The sequence below is a fragment of the Solanum verrucosum genome, unplaced genomic scaffold, assembly GCF_900185275.1.
Source record: "Solanum verrucosum unplaced genomic scaffold, falcon-dt-bn FXZP01000253.1, whole genome shotgun sequence".
Classification (NCBI taxonomy): Eukaryota; Viridiplantae; Streptophyta; class Magnoliopsida; order Solanales; family Solanaceae; genus Solanum; species Solanum verrucosum.
In genome coordinates this window covers 2,694,658-2,714,714 of record NW_026019984.1, presented here as the reverse complement: position 1 = coordinate 2,714,714, position 20,057 = coordinate 2,694,658, and the positions used below count along the sequence as shown (strand labels likewise).

Genomic DNA, 20,057 nt, shown 5'->3' with positions numbered 1-20,057 from the left:
AATATTATAAATTTATAACTAACTCGAGTTGTTTGTCCTTTTTATTTTATTTTATATGTATATAGATCACCTCATACATTGTCATCATAGTTTAATTCTTCTTATGGTCGTAAAGTGCAAATAGTTTTTCACAAAAAATATACATTAAGAAGGTGAGAAAACTTATGTTACACATTTTAAATGTACTCTAATATTATAAAATTACAATTATTTAAAATTGCTTTTATGCCTTATTTTTAATATATAGATATTTCCCTCATTTATTAGCTTGCAATTTAATCTTCAATCACGAATTGCAAATTGTTTCATAGCCTATTAAACTAATTAAATGTGGTGCAAATATAATTTTTTGGAAAAGAGGTCAAATTTGTCCTTGAGAAAAAAATATTTAACATTCACAATACTATCCATATAAAAATATCTCCATTATTATTTAAATTGTTAAAAAATACTCTCTTTATTCCATATTAGATAAGTATTTTCTTTTTAACACCGTGATTAAGTAATCATTAATAGATTGATTAATTGTACTCTTTTACCCTTTGTTCATAATAATTTATCTCTTGAAAAAATAAACTCTTAGATCTTCAAAACTTATATAAACTTCTAAAAGTCATATTAATGGTAGAAATAAATGAGAAAAAATTAATTAATTTTATTCTAATTTATTAAATAATTAATTAATATGAGACAAATATTTTTTAGCAAAATGTTCATTTAATACGAAACGAAAGAACTATTGTCTTGATGCTAGTATGAGATTTATACCACATGACATGCCACCTCAACTCTCTTAAATATGCTTTTGTCTTCCTACCTTTATTGATGTGTAGTTAATTAATGATTTTAATTTAATGTCCTAAATTTTTTTCTCTTTCTTGTACACAAAGCAAAGCACCAAAGTAAAATAAAAGGCAAAAAAAAACAAAACGCATTCGAACATTAAATGATTGTAGTAACGCCATTCATTTGCACTTTTCCCATTTTTTATTTTTTATATTGGAGTTTAGTTTATGCTTTATATTTAAGAAAACATAAATTTATATATATATATATATATTATTATAATAGCTTCTAAATAATGCCTACTTTAATTTCTAAAAATCTTATTACTCACTAGTTCTTAGTTTGATGCACGTGATAGATTTCATGATTTTTTTTAACAAATCAAATTTAATCGAGTTTTAATATGAATATCAAAATACGAGGGGCTGACATTGTAAAAATCAGAAGCGTAGCTCCTCACAGAACCCGAAGCCACATACATTCTCATTGGATCCATGTGTTCCTCGATTAAAACCCAAATCGCACTCCACCTGTTCGACAAAAAGCGTCAACCAAAACTCAAACCATCATATTCCCCTTTCTTCATCATTAGCCATGTCTTCTTGTCTCCATTTCCTTCTAGTTTGTCCTTCTTCGCCGGCCTTTAAAACCCCTTTGTCTCTTTTTCCCTTTTTCTACTTCCATTTGTATGATATATAGTGGTATATAGTGAGTACTTGTACATGTAGTGCCGGGTAATGTAAATGTAAAAAAAGATAGTACTAGTCAAAAACCCAAATGAATATTGTAATGGGTTTTTGCTGAAAGGAAGAATCTTTGGTGGAGATTATGCTTAATTGTTTAAGCCGGTTTTTTGTGGGTTCTCTTTACACATATGCCACAAGTATATAATATATACTGTATATTAAAGTAACATATTGTATATTATGGACCATACCTGTTGCTTTGCTGTGCTGTTTCATTAGTTGGGGGTTGTTGTGACCAGTGAATTTTGTTTTCTTTTAGATACACAAGAAGAGAAAATGGTGAGGGGCAAGAAGCTTTTTTTTTTTTTGGTTTTCCACCTAGTGTCAGATAGTCTATTGGGGCAGGACTAAATCCGAATTCAGGACGGTAAGTTCCATACCTGTTGCTGTGCTGTTTCCTTTGTTGGGGTTGTTGTTGTGAGCAGTGAATTCAGTTTTCCTTAGAAACACAAGAAGAGAAAAGGGTGGGTTTGGGGTGAGGGGTTAAAAAGCCTTTTTTTTTTGGGTTTTCCATCCTGTGTCCAGTACCCGCATTGGGGTCTGACTAAAGAGTCTTATAATTGAGGTGAGCGTTCGCTAACAAAGACACTCGGTATCCAGGAGGACTCGAACCCGAGACCTCCCTTATTGGTAGGGGGTTAAGAAGCTTAGCTGTAAGAGAAGGGGGGGACCAATGATTATGATTTTCTTTTTGGTGTCCAATTAATTGAGTGGATTCTTATGACCCCTTAAGCTTTGACTCATTTTGGACTTCATTTATGTGGCTCCCATGTTTGGTGATTTTGCTTTTTTCCTTTGATGGGGGTTTGTTTAATTTGGTAATTAATTGCCAGCATCATATAGGTTCAGATGCTTTCAATTGAATTCAGTAGAATTTGTGTCGGAGGAAAAAGGTGTGTAAGTTGTGTTGGAGAAAATACAAATTGAGTGTAGGGGTGAGAAACAAAGTTGTTGTGTTCTGGAGTTTGGATCATTGATGGCACCGGCTGCGAAGGTTACTGGATTCTACCGTGAGGGAAATGACTGGTATGTTACATTATTTCTTTTGATATGTTTTTACTTGAACCGAGGGTCTATCAGAAACAACCCCTTTACCTTCGGAAGGTAGGCGTAAGGCTACACAGACCCACCCTCCCCAAACCCTACTTGTGGATTACACCGCGTATGTTGTTGTTGTTGTGTTGTGCCTGTGTTTATTTCTTTTGATGTGTTTTTACTTGAGCCAAGGGTTTATTGGAAACAACCTCTCTACTTTCAGAAGGTAGGCATAAGGCTGCGTACACCCCACCCTCCCTAAATCCTACTTGTGGATTATCCCGGTTATGTTGTTGTTGTTCCTGCGTTGATTTCTTTTGATATGCTATTGCTTGAGCCGAGGGTCTATCGGAAACAACGTCTCTACCCCTTCACAAGGTAGGGATAGTTTGCTTACCCCCCCCCCCCCCCCCCCCCCACACACACACACACACACACACACAACGACCCCAAACCACACTTGTGGGATTACAGTAGATATGTTGTTGTGTTGTACCTGTGTTTAAGGGGAATTCTGCATCCGGCATAGATACTGAACATTGGCTCTTGCTTATAGGCTTACTTGCCAATTTGGTGATGTGCTTAAGATTTTTAGAGGCAATTTTGGGTCAATTTTGATGGTAATATTGTGGAAGGGAGCTATCTATTTTCTTGCCAGGAGGATGTTTATGTTTTTGGCTACCAGTCTATTTGGTTTCAATGCCAGTTGAAATTTTACTGTATATCAATACCAAAAGATCTGTTGGCTCGGTTTAAGTTCTGATTGGAGTCTCATTCACATTTTGTTATAACTGTGAAATCTTCAATGGTTCGAATTCGGTGGATAATGGGTCTGCCCCTCTACCCTTCTCCACTTAAATTCCAGGCCTTTGTATGTGGCAATATTCGAACTCGTTAACCCACACATCACAAGTTGTTCTCTTACCACTAGAGTCCGAGACCAAAGCCTGGGGGGTGAGTCTCATTCATCTTTCAGAATGAAAACATCATGATGTTCGTTAATTCCAAAAGTTTTGATTGTAGATTTGGATAAGTTGGAATTGTTTAGCTGTGCTTTTTTTCTTTCTTGATTCATAATTTGATGCACATGACAGGTTTTGCAATGCAAGTTTGGTCAGTGATTTTACCTTGGTTGTGGACGGAGTAAACTTCCACCTTCACAAGGTACTTATTCTTCTTTAAATTTTTAAAATTAAGGGATATGCAACTTAGCATGTGACCTTTTGTGCTAGGCAATTTTGAGGTGAAGTGTTTTCTCATTTCCTTTATCATGCATTTAAATAAACCATGTTTATAATGGAGATGTTGCATTCCAACTTTGTTAATTATTTTTTGCTGTAAGTTCTTAAGTTATATAGAACTCAGTTCAAGAAGCAGATTGCTCAATTTTGGCAAATGTTGAAGGAATAATACTATGAGGGCTAGTGTTTATGAGAGATGACAATTTTCTACTTTCGAGTTATGCCCTGTTAGATTGTTACATAGCTATTATACCATTAATTTTTCTATTTGTTGAAATGGCAACTGACGAACATAGAGTTTCTAGTCTTTCCTTTTTCCTCGTGAACCACTCAGTCGAATTGCGGCCCATGGGCAAACTGTATGTCAATATCAAAAGTTGCCCTACCTCACTGAACTAGATTCAATAAGAACAAAATGGAGTATCATACTTCAAAAATAATGCCCTTTTTATAGCTTCCTACTTGAGAAAAACATGGCAGCGCTTGTTCAAGAATGAGTTAATGTTTTTACAATTTACTTTAAAGTTTGTAGTTCGGCTGTGCCTACTTGTGTTTCATGCATGGTACAATGGTTATCACCATTTGCTAGTTTGAATGCGATGGGTTTCTCATGTTTCCAAAAGAGATGGTGATTGTAGGTGTTAATCCAGCCTGGTTGATGAATCCATTCAACTGGAGTCCTGGAAGAGTGGGCCTCTGTTTATACGGGATAAGAGAATCTATATGACTCATTTTAGGCCTTAGATTGCTACCTGGACGCATCTTTTGAAGCATCATTCCCTCTGTTCTAAAAATATAGTCTAATTTTACCTTTGAATTGTCCTTAACAAATATATACTCCCTAAATTTGAATATTTTTTAAAAATAATTAGTAACTACATATTGTAGGCTATTACGGGAGTTATAGGAGATGCTCGTTTCTATGTTCAAGTTATAAACTAATTTAAATGAACTTCCTTTGAGAATCCATTCACAGAATCCACATTTGCTTTGGACCATCACTTTCTGATCTATCATCTACTGTGTTGGTATATTTTTTATGGAATAGCTACAATCAAATGAGTTTGAATAATAGGTCTTGGGTAAGGGTTAATGGACATGGTGGTAAGAATTGATGAGGTTGTTTAAAATTATTTCTTGTTTAGTAATAATAATCCAGTACTGTCATGAGGTTTAATGGATATGTTGGCAAGATATAATGGGGCTTGAGAATAATTCTTCTATAGTAATGATAATCTGAAAAGTATCATAAACTTCATGGATTATGTATTACACCCTCTGTATATGACTTATTTTCCTTTTCAGTCAGTCCCAAAAAGAATGACACATTTCTATTTTGTAACAATTTAACTTTTAAAATACCTATTTTACCCTTATTATAATGATTTATAGCCACACAAATATCTATGACTTATTTTAGACCACAAATTTCAAAAGTCTTTATTTTTTTTCTTAAAACTCCTTACCAAGTCAAAATAACTCATAAATTGGGACGGAGGAGTAGTACTTTATTTTAAACATGTTGGCATATGGTCAGAATGATGAGAATTATATTTAGGTTATTCTTAACATCTAATACTGTTTGGAAATTGTTATTTCCAGCATCTGAAACTTTCTAAATTTTCTGATAATTCCTCTTGATGTGCACTAATTGTGAGAAAGAAATTATTGGGTCGGCTAATTATCTCCTTTTTTCATAAAGAATAGTTTTAATACCTTAGTTGTTCATTGTATTCATTTTCATCATGCCCTTTCAATTCTTGCCTTCTTTTGATGAGTATTCAAAATTTGAAGTATGAAGTAACTCGCCGATGGTTTACTGGAACCGAAATAAACTGGAATGCTAATGTTTGTGGCAACTCAGTTTCATCTAACAGAAGTTTTCCATTTTCGCAAAGTTATGCAAGCTCCAGTTTAGAAGTGATGTGTGTGAAATCAGTGATCTATGGAAGATGACTATGGTGTCAAATCTTCAAAATAACTGTACTCTTCTCAAGGGTGATTTTACATACGCTTGCTTTGATTTTTCCTCGCAATTATTTATGTTTGTCTTTGACACTTTTTATTTTAATGTTGTTTCTTGTCATGCATCCTATAATGATCAAGTATTGCTGACTTTATATGGAATCCCCAACTCACCTTTTTACAGCAAATTTAACTTCTCTATATCAAGTCTTGTCTAACAGCCAAAAAATGCTCTGTCTCCAGTTTCCACTTATGTCGAGATGTGGAAGGATTGACAAAATACTAGGAGCAGCTCAAGGTCCACATGAAGGGACTTTCCTGACAATTTTAGAAGACTTCCCTGGTGGGAGTGACATATTTTTAGTCACAGTTAAGTTCTGCTATGGTATTCGAATAGAATATACCCCAAGGAACATAGTAATGATTTATTGTGCAGCAGATTACTTGGAGATGACGGAGGACTATGGTGAAGATAATTTACTGTTTAAGGCAGATGCTTACTTTCATAAGAATATTCTGAAGAATTGGAAAGATTGCATATTAACTCTCCAAAGTTGTGATTCTGTCATACCAAGAGCAGACAAGCTAGAGATCATTAGTAAATGCTCGCATGCTCTCTCTGTGATGGTCTGCACAGATCCTAGTTTATTTGGATGGCCTATGTTGTTGTATGGCTGTTTACAGAGCCCTGGAGGTAGTATATTGTGGAATGGAATTAACACCGGTGCTAGAATCCAAGCCATTGAATCTGACTGGTGGTTCGAAGACATCTCATATCTTTCTGTGCCATTATTTCAGAGATTAATTCGAACAATGGAAGCCAGAGGTATTAGACATGAAAATTTAGCAGGTGCTATGATGTACTACTGTAGGAAGTACCTTCCAGGACTTGGCCGGTGGCAGAGTGGGCAAATTGGTAAAACTAGAACAGTTGCTAGTTTCAGTATGACACCAGCTGCTGTCGATCAGAAAGTTCTTCTTGAAAGTGTTTCGAAACAGCTTCCTGAATTGAAGGGCAAATCTTTTTGCCGTTTCTTGTTGGGACTTCTGCGAGTTGCCTTGATACTTGGTGTGCACCACACATGCCTGGACTCGTTGGAGAGGAGAACAGGAATGCAGTTGGACCTAGCATCCCTAGATGGTTTGCTGATACCTTCCTACTCAGATTCTGATACATTATATAACACCGACTGTGTTGAGCGAATGATTCATCATTTTATATCTTCTGAATCTGGGATCACTGCAATACCTGATCCATCTTCATTTGAGATAGGAACATCACCATCATCCCATCCTTTAAGGAGAGTGGCGAAGTTGGTTGACAGCTATATTGCAGAAGTTGCATCTGATGTGAACCTAAAGCCGGGAAAAGTACGTTCACTTGCTGAAGCTCTCCCAGAATCTTCAAGATCTCTGCATGATGGGCTATATAGAGCTCTAGATATATACTTCAAGGTTTGATTTGGTCCCTGATATTTTACTGTGTGCTTAGTGATGATATAGCTGATTGTTTGGATCGGGGAATCTTAGTAGCTCAGTTGGTTGGCTGCCTGAACTCTCACCTTGTTGGTGAGGGTTTGATTCCCCACCTTGTAATCCCCTCCCCATTTCCCTTCCCCTTCCCCCAAATTTTTTTAGTTGATTGTTTGGATTAATTTATTTTACCTGCTAGTTAACTGTCACATGATAGTTAGTCATTTCATTCTATTCCATCTATGTCTGCCTTTTTATATTTCATAGCATGTCAATTGCATATCCATTGTTGAAGACGGACTTAAATAGGAAAGAGTCTTTCATTTCTGAGTGTAGGCCTCTAGTAAAAAGCGAATGCATCTCGGAAAGCTGCTTAGTCTTTTTTATGCTAAATGATTTTCTAGCTTATTTCTTCTGCTCTCTTTATGCCATCTGTGTAGTCTCAACATGTATTCACCTTTTATATCTTTTTACTTTGTTTGTTATATGCTTCATTACTGACCTAGAGCTAAATTGCTTCCAACTCTGCACTGTGGAACCTTGTAGACTTTTAATGGATTGAAATGAAAATTGTATAGGCGCATCCTTGGCTTTCAACAAAAGAGAAGGAGCAGCTTTGCAACATCATCGACTTTCAGAAGCTCTCTATTGATGCTTGCGCCCATGCATCCCAGAATGACAGATTGCCTCTTCGAGTTGTTCTCCAAGTTCTTTTCTTCGAGCAATTGCAGCTGAGAACAGCTCTAGCTGGTTGCTTCCAAGTCTTGGATACAGAAAGTGGCCCTGCAGCTCCTGTCACTGGCCCTAGTGACATGGCAGGTCAAATTGTACAAAGAGACGGATGGGTGACAGTCGTGCGTGAGAACCAGGGTCTAAAGGTGGACTTGGAAAGAATGAAGTCCAGGGTTGGTGAACTTGAAGAAGAATTCAGCAAAATCAAACAAGAGATGAGAAAGGTCACAAAGTCACATAGTTACCTCAGTTCTCCGCGCTTTCTTGCCCGAAGGATTGGATGCAAGCTCCTTCCCCAATCCTCGGATACTCAACCAGATGTGGTTGAAAGCACAGGTCCAACCCCAAGATCATCAGTTGAGAAACCGAGAAGCTCAAGACACCGTAAAAGCTCCTCTTTGATTTCATGACAAGAAGACTCAGGTTTGATGTCTATTCCCCCTGGAGAATGCCATTTATAAATATTTACCCTCCACACCAGAATTCTCGCACTACATGTTTGGAATAGATTCATCCATTGATAATTCAGGGCACCTATATATCCCCTTGATAAACCATTTCGAATTCATTTCATAAGATACAACTGTCCTGCTTGGCTGGCTGAGTATATTTAGTATGTTGGTTGGACAACAACAACAAAACGAAAATACTTATCCATCGGAACAATGGACTCCTGATGGAAGAAGATGAGAAGAAACTAAATTTATGGTTCAATCTCATGTATCTTGACACAAACATAGAATTCAGCTGATACTAGTAAATATCTGTTCCTTTCCTAGGAACAATATAATGGGACTCTGTTGTCCACATTTCTCTCTTATACATGTACAGCTTCATGAAGAGTTTGTAAAGCTATATGATGAAGGTATTCATGTTTTTGTTTCATAAGTATACTAGCTGTAAAATGGAGGTCTAGTGGGACTAATTATATCTTTAGAAGAATTATACATAAAGCTCTACATTCATCATTTTCAATTTGTTTGGAATTCTTATAATTGTTTGTACCAATTGGTTACATTTCAAGTTTGTTGTATTTTCATACTATTCCTACTACACTGATTATGAGATTGGTCTATATTGATTAGCAATATTGCTTTGTGAAAAGTTCTTGAGTGAATGGAGTAGTGAGTTCTGACTTGAGGTGGAGAAGTTAAACCACAAACTACGAGAACAAAGTTAATGTATGCATTATTTTTGCTAATACATTCTACCAAACGACCCTTTAGTGACTTAAGGTGATTTCGAGCCAAAAATTGTAATACCAAGGACATGTTTGAGTCGAACTTTTAATGGATGATAAAGTTAAGACCTTTTCCGACAAATCCAGACCTTTTCCTATTATGAAATGATAAATATACAAATATTTAAGCAAGATTGTCATAGAGGGTAATGTTATGATTATGAATGTTTTGGTTACAAGTAAAATATGTAATATGAAAATGAGATAATAGTAAAAAATACATCTGAAATATTATTTTTTTGCGAGTTTATATTTGAATTGTAAGTGTTTTGATTTTTAATCTGAACTATTATTAATTATTTATCAAAACATGTCTCGAAGCTGACTAGACCAATGCTTGAAATCGCCAAAATACACTCGTCCATAAAATTCCATCCACATGACAACTTACTCATTTATTCTGAGTCATGTTTTTGATAAATAGTTAGTGATATTCTAGGTGAAAAATGCAAACACCTTATAATTCCAGGTAAAAAATGCAAACACCTTATAATTTCAGGTAAAGAATGCAAACACCTTATAGTTAAGATAAGAAATTTACAAAAAGAAAAAAATGATGCTTCATATTTAATCATTATCTCTTAATTTATTTAATTATCTCTATAGAATGACTTTTGATATTATTTTCAAACAAAAAAAATAACATACGCCACACATAATAATATACTTTGATAAATAATTTAGATAACAAACACAAACATCTTATAATTTGGATTAAATAACTCTAAAAAGAAATAAATAATGTTCATGTTTTTACCATTATCTCTATATAAAAAAATTAGGTGGGTCATGCACACTTCACTAATTTCAACTCTCCAAAGTTGTTGCAATTTCTCTAATACTATTATTAAAAAGGAAAAACTATATAATTAAACATACTTTACTATCATATACTATTATAATTTATATTTTTAAAATATTACGTATCTTACTATTAATTAAATTTTTTTTTACGTATTTTACACTTAAATACATATATTTTTGCTAGATACCCAAAAATAGGGAGAGAGGCAAACGAGATTGATGAGAGAGACAAACAAAATTTGTATGTGTCCAAAATACATGCAAATCACTTTAGATACACACCAGATACATGAGAGAGTGGCAAGTGAGATTAGAGAGACGGACGAAATTTGCTATATATTTCAAATACATGCAAATCTATTTGGATACATGAAAACAATGTATCTAGAATAAAATACATCTAATTTGACTCGATACATTTGAGATACTTGTATTTAGATGTATGAGCCTTGATTAAACCTCTCAAAAAATAGCTGAATTTAAATTAATCGAACTCGATGACAAAATACATAAAAGAATTTATGTCGTACGTTGTTGCTACTACTATAAAAAAAAACTCGCAAGTGAACGTTGCTCGTTTCATCAAACAATGGCTCTGCTTCAATCATCACTTTCTCATATATCAATTCTTTCGATTTCTTCAAACAACACTCAAATTCCACAATTCAAATGCTTAAATCTCTCAAAGTTTGTATCTTTACAACTATCAATTACGAAAACTGATCGAATTTTCAGAATTACGTGTACTGGACAAGAATCCATCGTTAGAACAGTTGACGGAGGTGATGGGGGTAACGGAAAAGGTGGGTTTCCATCTGACAACAACGGTGGCGGAGATGATGGTGACGGCGGTGGTGATTATGATGAAAAAGAGTTTGGACCGATAGTGAAGTTTGATGAGGTGGTTAAAGAGGCCGAAAAATTAGGGGCGAAATTGCCTATTGATATGTTGGAAGCTGCTAAGACTACAGGGATTCGGAGATTGATTCTTAGTCGTTACTTGGATATGCAGGTGAAAAAAATGTGTTCTTTTCGTTTTAATTTGGTTGTTTGGTTTTGACTTGACACGGAGTTTAAGAAAGTATAACGATTTTTGAATTTTTTGTTGTTAAACGAAAGATACCGAAGCTCCCGTTTGGCCATATTTTGAAGTTGAAATTTGAGTTTTTTTGGAATTTGAAGTTGTGTTTGGACATGATAAAATTTGTGAAGTTTTGTGAGTGGAAGTTCAAAAATCCAAAATCAGCTAGTTTTTGGGAACTTGAAAATATTTGAAGATCAAATTTCATGGCCAAACGAATATTTGAAGATAAGTTTTCAAAATCTATGACGGCATGTTAGCTTAGAATATATCAAAATGTTTTTCAAGCTTGTGGTCTTAGAGATGTCAGGTGGAAAGTTAGAATTAAAGAGTTGTCGAAAAAAGAAAAGAGACGTTCTTTTTTAAACGGACTAAAAAAGAGAGTAAGATAAATAAATTGAAATGGAGGGAGTACTAATTTTGATGCAAAGTGTTCAATTTTATTTGATATGTGTGTAGATGTACTGATTGCATTTTGAATTGGTATTTTGACATACAGGGTTCAGCTTGGCCGCTGGGATTTTTGATGAGACATTGCTCAATGCTGAGAAATCGAATGCTTGCTGATCCGTCGTTTTTGTTTAAAGTCGGAACAGAGGTTAGTTTGATAATCTGGGAGCTATGTTTTCTTGTAATTGTTGAAAATAAAATAAAATTGGGAGGTAGCTATGCCAGTACTTTATAATGGCTGATCACTAATGACATGAGGTGTTTGGTAATTGGTATTATCGATTGACTAGCGTGCCACAAATATTGCGCTCAAACTAGCCCAAACACTAAACTTTAAAAGTAAATGCCAAAAAAATTTCTTCTCTTTAAGAGTAATGATTGTGAAATGTGTTTGACTTGCATTTTTATCATATAGGGTACTAACCTACTAAGTAGCCACTGTGATCTGAGGTGTGCATGACTCAAGTACAAAGCTTGTAATAAGTGATTATGGGATAGGTTGCTCTCTTTTACTAAGCTGTGGGGACAATCATGCTTATAGATATTCAAGGAAAAACATTCTAAGTCAAGGAATGGGTTGTAGAAAATGGATTAATAAATAGTTTTAACTGACGGGTACTTTATACTTCAGTTAAAGAACTGGTAGCTAACAAGCTTGATTGTTAAAGAGTTTAAACCTGATAAGACTGGCAGTTTATACGTAATCTGATGTATTGCAGATTGTCATAGACTCCTGTTGTGCAACATTTGCAGAGGTTCAGAAAAGGGGAAAGGATTTCTGGGCAGAATTTGAGTTGTATGCAGCAGATCTTCTTGTTGGAATTGTTGTTGACATCGCATTGGTAGGCATGTTGGCTCCTTATGTCCGAATAGGCAAGCAGTCCATTTCAAGCAGCTCTTTTGGACGCTTTCGACATGCTTGTGGTGCTCTTCCCAGCAGGTGACTGATTTATTTGTGCACCTTCATTTCTACAGCATTCTCTGTTTTCCTTGGCTTCCAAGTCATGTACGACTCCAACTGTTGTACTTTCTTTTCTCATGATTTTGAGGATGTCACACAACATCTAGTGCGTTCACTAATTGCATCAGAGTAACAACTGTCACGTTCTTCTTAGAGATAGTTCAGTAAGCTAGATACAGAAAATAATTGTATGTTCATGAAATTGTTTCACTTCATCTGAGCTGAAAACTCTCCGCTCACGCAGATGCACCTTGCTCATAACACATATAAACGCTATTCATATTCTGTGCGTTATCTGGAGTTCATTTTTGTGTTTTTACACAGTTTCAAATGGGAAAGCAACTTTTACAAACCATTGGACAAACTTTTACTCCAGTGATATGAAATGATCATAAAAATTATCTTAATCAACCAGTTAAATTTAAAATGTATATATCTCTTTGCATCTGATTGATCGCTTTCGGGTTTTCCTTCATTCAATTCCTGTCTAAACTTAATGGGAAGCTGTCAAAACTTTGGGATGCATTTTTCCATTGGAACATTAAAATTGAGACTGAAGAGAAACATACAATTGGATATATGTAGTATAGAAATGAATGCTTCTGCGGAGACTCATCAGGAAAGCATATCTTTACCTCTTCGCAGCCAATCAAATACAACATAATCTGTTCAGCATAGGTTTGATATGTAAGATTTCAACACAGAGTAAAAGATTGAAATAATTTCTCAACTTGGGATTTTGACAGTATGTGGCTATCAGGGTATCAGATGAAGAGAAAGTTTTGAAGTTGATTCAATCACCTACTATTGGAAAAAGTAAACTGGTTCGAGATTCTTTAGCTGGATTTTGTGCTGTTTAAAGGTGATTTAAGATCTGGTTGATGTAAGAGAATGGTGATTGATTTGGATAACTTGTAAAGAAATATAGAACTAATACCCTCTTCTTTAGTAGATCCAGCTTGCAAGCTGTGACAAGAGTGAAGAATTTAATGTAGCAGAAACAGATTACACAACAGGCCTGGATGTTAAACTTTCACTTTAGTCGACTAAATGGTGAGATCAGGAAGTTCTGATCCGGATACTCAGTCATCATCAGTGAATAAGCGTCAACTAAGAGTCTTAGACTACACCTTTTCGAGATTGTTTTTTAATTTTTTAATTTTTAACACCACGAGTTTCTTCATAGTTCTATGATAGATTTTGAGAACTCTTAGCTATTTTTATGTGCCTATACAATTAAACTTTGCGGGTTAAGTACTGTGGCACAAGCCCGTATATTTTATTTGCATGGACAGCCTAAGTCTTTATATTATCAAGGTCTTTTGTTTCTTCTTTTAAGAACTTGATTGAGGTTGACCTCAGAGACTTAATCCTTCTCTTGTGTATAGTTACTTCTGCTGACCGTTAAGATTATTGTGGCAAGCTTCACCATTTTAGGATTAAAACATGTTATGAAAAGTGACCAAGCTTCTTGTAGAAATGGACCTGGGTATGGGTATTATGGCATTCTTCTTAAAAAGTGTTGGCTGCCTTAGGTGCATACTAGAACTTTGATTTTTGAAACTTCTCTTGTTCACTTAGATTAAGTCAGATGATTTAATGCTTCCGTAAGGGTGTGAGATTCTACATGAAAACTGGGAATAACACGGTCAGCACATCCTCTGTTTTTTTTTTGTGGGTTAAGTTTGACGCGTGCTATGACAACTGGTAATAGTAGTGTTTTTGGTGCTGATTTCTGAATATCCATTTTTCTGCAGTGTTTTTGAAGCTGAGAGGCCAGGGTGTAAATTTACATTGCAGCAGCGTATTTCAACATTCTTTTACAAGGTATAAGTATAATTGAACTTCTTTGTCAGTTTCAAAAAAATAAAGAAAGAGATTTTCTTTGCTATCTTTTAGATGATCTTGGTACTTCCAGTCTATACAGATGATAGATCTTGGATAAGAGAATTTGTTTCTATGTGAATCCTTTTTCAAAGTCCTGATTCACAATCTATTATTTTGGTTCCGTTTGATTTGTTGTTCCCCAAGTATTGAGTCATTTTGTAGTTCTGAAGCAGTTACTTTTTAGTGTTATAACCTATTTCACTTTCATGATTACCAGGGATTTTTGTATGGCTCAGTTGGATTTGGGTGTGGCCTCGTTGGTCAGGGCATTGCAAATTTGATAATGACTGCTAAGAGGTATGTTTGTGAAACACTCTCCACTCTAGTTCCACTTGAACTGTCAATACTGTACACCTCCAACTCTCAGCCAGCCATATTCAAGCTACAGTTATTGAGTGTTTCTTTTCCTTTGAAGTCGCGCTTATTCGATCCTTTTGGCCAGTTGCATCAAACAAATATAGAGTTTCTTTGCTCTTCTGAATTGTATCCTGTCACATTTACATATCTATTAGATCAATTCTAGAATTGGTTGGCTTTCTTGTTATTTTTGTTTTGTGGCAGCTGCAAGCTACTCAACAAGAGTTTTCCGTTATTGCCGGCTGCTTTATAGCTATGCTCTTTTCTTCTTAGTTTCCTTTTTTTTTTGGCTGCATTTTCTTTATTCATTTTTAGGTGGATCTTCGATACCTTTGAAGTTGGATTCATGCAATGATATCTGCATTTAGTTTCTTTCATATTCTTCTTAACATGGATGTACTTACTCTTTATCACGATTTCATGCTATTTTCTCTATGAAGAACAGTATATAGAATATCATACACATGAATCTTGTGTGTGCACAACTTCTCAAAATGTAGCTATTGGAATGTGTACATCTTTACTCACTCCAATGAACAATTTTTTTATCTTATGTACTTCAATTGTGATGCTTAGTTTCTGTTTCTGATCGCCACGAAATCAGCTGCGTGTCTATTCAGCTAAATGGTGTGCTATTCATTCTCATAATGGGTTGACATCTGATATTCTTACGTGTCTAACAGGAGCATCAAGAAGTCAGAAGAGGACATACCTGTCCCTCCTTTAATAGGAAGTGCTGCACTCTGGGGTATGTGCTACTGCTTTTGAATTGTTATTTGTACCTTTGAATATATGTAGCTAAATAATTATAGAGCAAAGGGCAGACTCGAATCCACCATTCCTATTAAGAAGCTAAATAATGAATTCATATTTCGTAAGGAGGGTCATTTTATACAATATACTTTTGATGGATTCACCTTTATGAGAGTGGAGTGGGGCAGCTCCTATTAGGCCTAAGTCTTTAGAACTTTCATGAATAACCAGACATATGCAATAAGGAAAGCTCATGGCCTATATCACGCAACACCGCGTTGAACAACAAAATTATAAGGGTCAAAATGTGATTTGAAATTGGGATACCAGACCTATTGCATTCAGACCATACAAATCTAGCAAGTCTTGCTATATTATTGCTTACTCTTTTATTCTTAAAAATCTTTTGAAATATGTGGGTGTTTGTTGGCAAAGTAATAGTGGTATTTCAAAGAACTTGCACAAATAGCTTCTATGTAAAGGAACTTGCCCAAGTGTCTTTCACAACATGACCACATGGCTATGTGGCAAATGAACCCTTGACAAGTGGCAACCACACAAAGAATCAATGGTCAATGGCATGCAACCCGTCATCCTATGACACATGGCATGACTAGAACCATCTTCCATGACCCTTCATTAAAACATCAATAATTAGTCACTCCGTTACACCTACCTTCTTTCATAACTTGCTTGATTTGTTATTTAAATTTTGTTGTTCGTTCTCCCTAAGTAGAGAAAGGCTTGTTTAATCCCGGAAAAACTTTCACATAGGTGAAATAGTTTCACAGCTCATTGCATGATTCAAGCCCTACTTATAGTTGCATTATTCTGTTATCCCAATAATACAAACTAAAAAATTTAAAGAAATATGAATTATATTCTGTCTGCTGTTTTTTGTAAGCTGGGTTCTTTATATGATAACCTCTGTGCTCATGAAGATTTGAGGCTGTCGTGTCAAAAGAAAAATGAATTATTGGTGAAGAGTAGATGACAAATTAATAGATAAATTTCTGGTGGGACTTGAACATTTTACCTCACATCATATAGTTTGAAAGGAGAAAAAGTAAAAAGTCTTTAATGGACCACAGTTATGCAAGCTTGAGTTAATTTGATTGACATGATATTATTACAATTATTCCAAAGTGCTTTCTGCTGTCAAATCTGCATGTGTTGTAGCCTTTCTCTACCTTTTGCTTGAATTGACTCTTTTTCTTTCTCCTTTTTCATTCAGGATTCTTTCTGGCAGTCTCTTCGAATACCCGATACCAAATTATAAACGGATTAGAGCGTTTAGTTGAAGCATCACCTGTAGCCAAACGCGTCCCCCCTGTTGCCTTGGCCTTCACTGTGGGTGTACGATTTGCTAACAATATTTACGGTGGTATGCAGTTTGTGGAATGGGCTAAGCTGAGTGGGGTGCAATAAGAAAATGTGTTGTCAAGAATAAGAATTCCAATGCTGTTCAATTAGATAATAGGAGTAGTTTACTAGACAGGAAAAATAGTTTATTATGCAAGGATTACCTAGCAAATACAGATGTTAGAAGCCTGTTGAAATTATTGTATGCTACTGTTCTATGTTGCTCAGGCTCTCCAAAAAAATTGTCGCACCCATGATCCTCCAAAAACATAGTACTTTGGGAAGCTCCGACACACACATGTCAGACATTTTTTTGAACAGTCCGAGCGACATAGTGTACTGTTAGTCTTACTCATTTCTCTTGTTTGATTGGTACTGTAGTTGTCAATTCATCAAGTTGATATCAAGGAGTCAACTTTCATTTTTGCTTAGATGGCTAAGCAATGCCTAATGGCATAGCCTTTGGCTAGTCATGCTATTAGCATGGCCAATTTGGAGCTACTTCCACAGCTTTGAACCACTATGGTTACCCCGAATGACCTTGAAAATGAATGATCTTGAATTTTTGACTTCTGCTTGTCCTTACGGGGAAACTTACAATGTAAGGTTGAAACTTATAGATGTTAAGTTTTGCTCATGTGACAAGCGGCGATAAAAATTCAAAACCACTAACCTCCGAAGTTGTTTTTGTAAATCAAAAGAAAAAATCTTATCTCTCTTGAGTGAAGTGTCATACGAGTCACTTAGTCAGCGAAATATAGAATTTGTTAAATATTTGATGGAGATTCGAAGTGTTGAATATTGACAAACTTAAATAATTAAAATTATTCAAAAGTGTCACTTCAAAAAATATATTTATTAATTTATAAATGTCTTTGATTCAAGCTTTGTAAATGGAAAAAATTATTTAGGTGGGGAGCTTTTTTTTTTTCCTTCCTATAATGAGCTTTATGCCGTACAGATTCAAATTAGTTAGCTTTCAAAGCAGGTAGCAAATATCGAGTGAGAAAATTATTGAGGAGTAGTTAAGGGACTATTGTTGTTGTAATACAAAACAGAAAACAACAAAGGAAAAAAGAATATCCAAGTTGTTAGTGCTTATTGAAAAGTTGTCTTTGAGGATAACAGAAAATTACAGCCTGTCCCAAACCAAATCACATGGAGCAAAATAACTTGTTTTATTTTCTATAATTTAAGTAGAATAATTAAATCAGTGTGTGTTTGGGTTAGCTTATTTTAAGTAGTTTTATTTTTATTTTTGTTGGGTGTTTGGGAAAATTTTAGCCCGAAAAAGTATAAATCAAAAATCAAAAGTTTGGTGTTTTCAACTTGTGATTTTTAGCTTATAAGCTACTTTAAAAAAGTCAATTCAAGCACTCAATAAATGTAAAGTAAAAGAATGTCAATGTATTGTTTAGTATTGACAAGAATCAATTCAACTATTTATAGACAACAAATGAAATACATCAACCAATTAGAATGCTTCATTCAAGCCCTACAATAAGTCATCCAATAGAAACAATACACTTCTAGATACAATTATGTATGTCAGCTATATATCTCTTTTGTGTGAAATTTACTGACGAGTCTGTCCTTTTGTCCTTCTAACACATTTTCGGAAGTCTTTTTTATCTCTCAACACGTTTTTGAACAACTTTTATCTGTTGAAAACCGTTTAATTGATCCACTATCATGATGGAAGTAAATAGTAATCAATCCGGATACACAATGATCCTTGCTTTGATGACTTCTTGAAGGAAGCTTTTTTTAAAAAAATATTTTGTTCTAACTCATTCTTTAATTTTGTTCAAATGCCTACCAACACCGAATATTTCATGCACTAAATTATCCTTTTGCTAAGGGTTACCACAATGAAATAGGATATTATTTATATTTTAATTTATTTGTTCTATTTTAATATGATACGAACTTTAAGAAAATAAAACAGATTTTAAGATCTTAAATTAATTTTATATATATATAAAATATATAAGAAATTAAAATTTAAAAAATTGCTAGAAAGAAAAGAATCAAAGATGCACATTTTAAAAATCATATCATATATTTATATAAAAGAGAACCCTAGGCCCGCCTACGTGGTGCCATCACAAATCAGGATCTCCTTTTAATTTATAGTACGTGGCACCACCACAAACCAGAATCCCCTTTTAATTTATAGTATTTCCAAAATTAGCCTTCCTCTCTCATGAAAAGTTGTGACTTTTACGAAAAGTTGCAAATTCTATGAAAAGTTGTGATTTTTATGAAAAGTTGCGACTTTTATGAAAAGTTGCGACCTTAATAAAAGGTTGTGACCTTTCCAAAGGATTGTAACTTTTCCAAAGAGTTATGACCTTTCTGATAAGTCACAATAAGCATTTGTTTACACTACCCTTTATTGTCTATAAATAGAGGAATTCTCTCATTTTAAAACAACGAAAAATCTGCACTTCTTCTTCTTTTGCACAATTAAATATTCGTTTACTTTGCTCCTGTTGAGTGGCTTACTGACACCATTGTTTTTGTATCAATACGTTGGTAAATAAAATTGTTCCATCATGAGAGGATCTAATTCTTTAAACCTCAGGTATTACAGGGAAATAGTTTTCTTTAGGAGACATTGTGCATTCAGTGGACTCAAATTTTTTTCTTTATATTTCATTCTATTTTACATATCCTGATATGTTTTTTTACAGTCATTAATTTATGTTTGTGATATTAATTGTTGATTTTGAGTACATGTTTTAAACTCTGTTGTTTATGTTTCTGCAAAATTATTGTCACCACATATACACTTGTAGTAGGTATATTCATTGCGCAAAAAATAATTATTGTACTTAGTTCCAAGTTTTCATGTTTTGATATTCTATATAAAGTAACTTAAAAGTACTATATATAAGCTTACATATTATCTATTTTTACATAGATATGAAGCTTCTCACTTATTAATTGAAGAAATTCATTACGCAAGCTCAAAAGTTATAATTGTTTTCACGTTCAAACGTAATTTCTTTTTTGAATCTGTTAACAAATATTTGAATTTTATCCTGAGACATATATCACAATTGTATAATCTATGCAAGTCAAATGTGTTCTTTTTCTTACGAAATGCCTTTGTATATATATATATTCTTATTTTCTTCTTTATTTTCCTTTTAATGTTGATTAATGAACCAATGATTTA

The 20,057-nt window shown here is 34.4% G+C and overlaps 2 protein-coding genes across 2 annotated transcripts; both read left to right on the top strand.

Moving 5' to 3' along the window:
* The first annotated feature begins 2,125 nt into the window (after nt 1–2,125).
* Nucleotides 2,126–8,447, top strand: LOC125818123 (BTB/POZ domain-containing protein At3g44820). The gene is made up of 4 exons (XM_049497650.1): nt 2,126–2,558; nt 3,662–3,731; nt 6,017–7,228; nt 7,825–8,447. Exons 1-4 carry the CDS (start codon nt 2,509–2,511, stop codon nt 8,386–8,388), a joined length of 1,896 nt encoding a protein of 631 aa, XP_049353607.1. The 5' UTR covers nt 2,126–2,508; the 3' UTR covers nt 8,389–8,447.
* A 2,056-nt stretch (nt 8,448–10,503) lies between these two features.
* Nucleotides 10,504–17,091, top strand: LOC125818143 (protein RETICULATA-RELATED 1, chloroplastic). The gene is made up of 7 exons (XM_049497675.1): nt 10,504–11,034; nt 11,603–11,701; nt 12,273–12,493; nt 14,272–14,341; nt 14,619–14,698; nt 15,442–15,506; nt 16,746–17,091. The coding sequence occupies exons 1-7, from the start codon at nt 10,612–10,614 to the stop codon at nt 16,937–16,939; spliced, it is 1,152 nt and encodes a 383-aa protein (XP_049353632.1). The 5' UTR covers nt 10,504–10,611; the 3' UTR covers nt 16,940–17,091.
* The last annotated feature ends 2,966 nt before the right edge of the window (nt 17,092–20,057 follow it).

What these genes read in the sequence shown, in the direction of transcription:
- LOC125818123 (XM_049497650.1), top strand. Translation starts at nt 2,509, where the DNA reads ATGGCACCGGCTGCGAAGGTTACTGGATTCTACCGTGAGGGAAATGAC. An exon ending in TAAACTTCCACCTTCACAAG is followed by an intron (nt 3,732 to 6,016) that starts GTACTTATTCTT and finishes CTCTGTCTCCAG; the next exon opens with TTTCCACTTATGTCGAGATG. An exon ending in CTCTAGATATATACTTCAAG is followed by an intron (nt 7,229 to 7,824) that starts GTTTGATTTGGT and finishes AAAATTGTATAG; the next exon opens with GCGCATCCTTGGCTTTCAAC.
- LOC125818143 (XM_049497675.1), top strand. Translation starts at nt 10,612, where the DNA reads ATGGCTCTGCTTCAATCATCACTTTCTCATATATCAATTCTTTCGATT. An exon ending in TTTCAACATTCTTTTACAAG is followed by an intron (nt 14,342 to 14,618) that starts GTATAAGTATAA and finishes CATGATTACCAG; the next exon opens with GGATTTTTGTATGGCTCAGT. An exon ending in TTGATAATGACTGCTAAGAG is followed by an intron (nt 14,699 to 15,441) that starts GTATGTTTGTGA and finishes CGTGTCTAACAG; the next exon opens with GAGCATCAAGAAGTCAGAAG.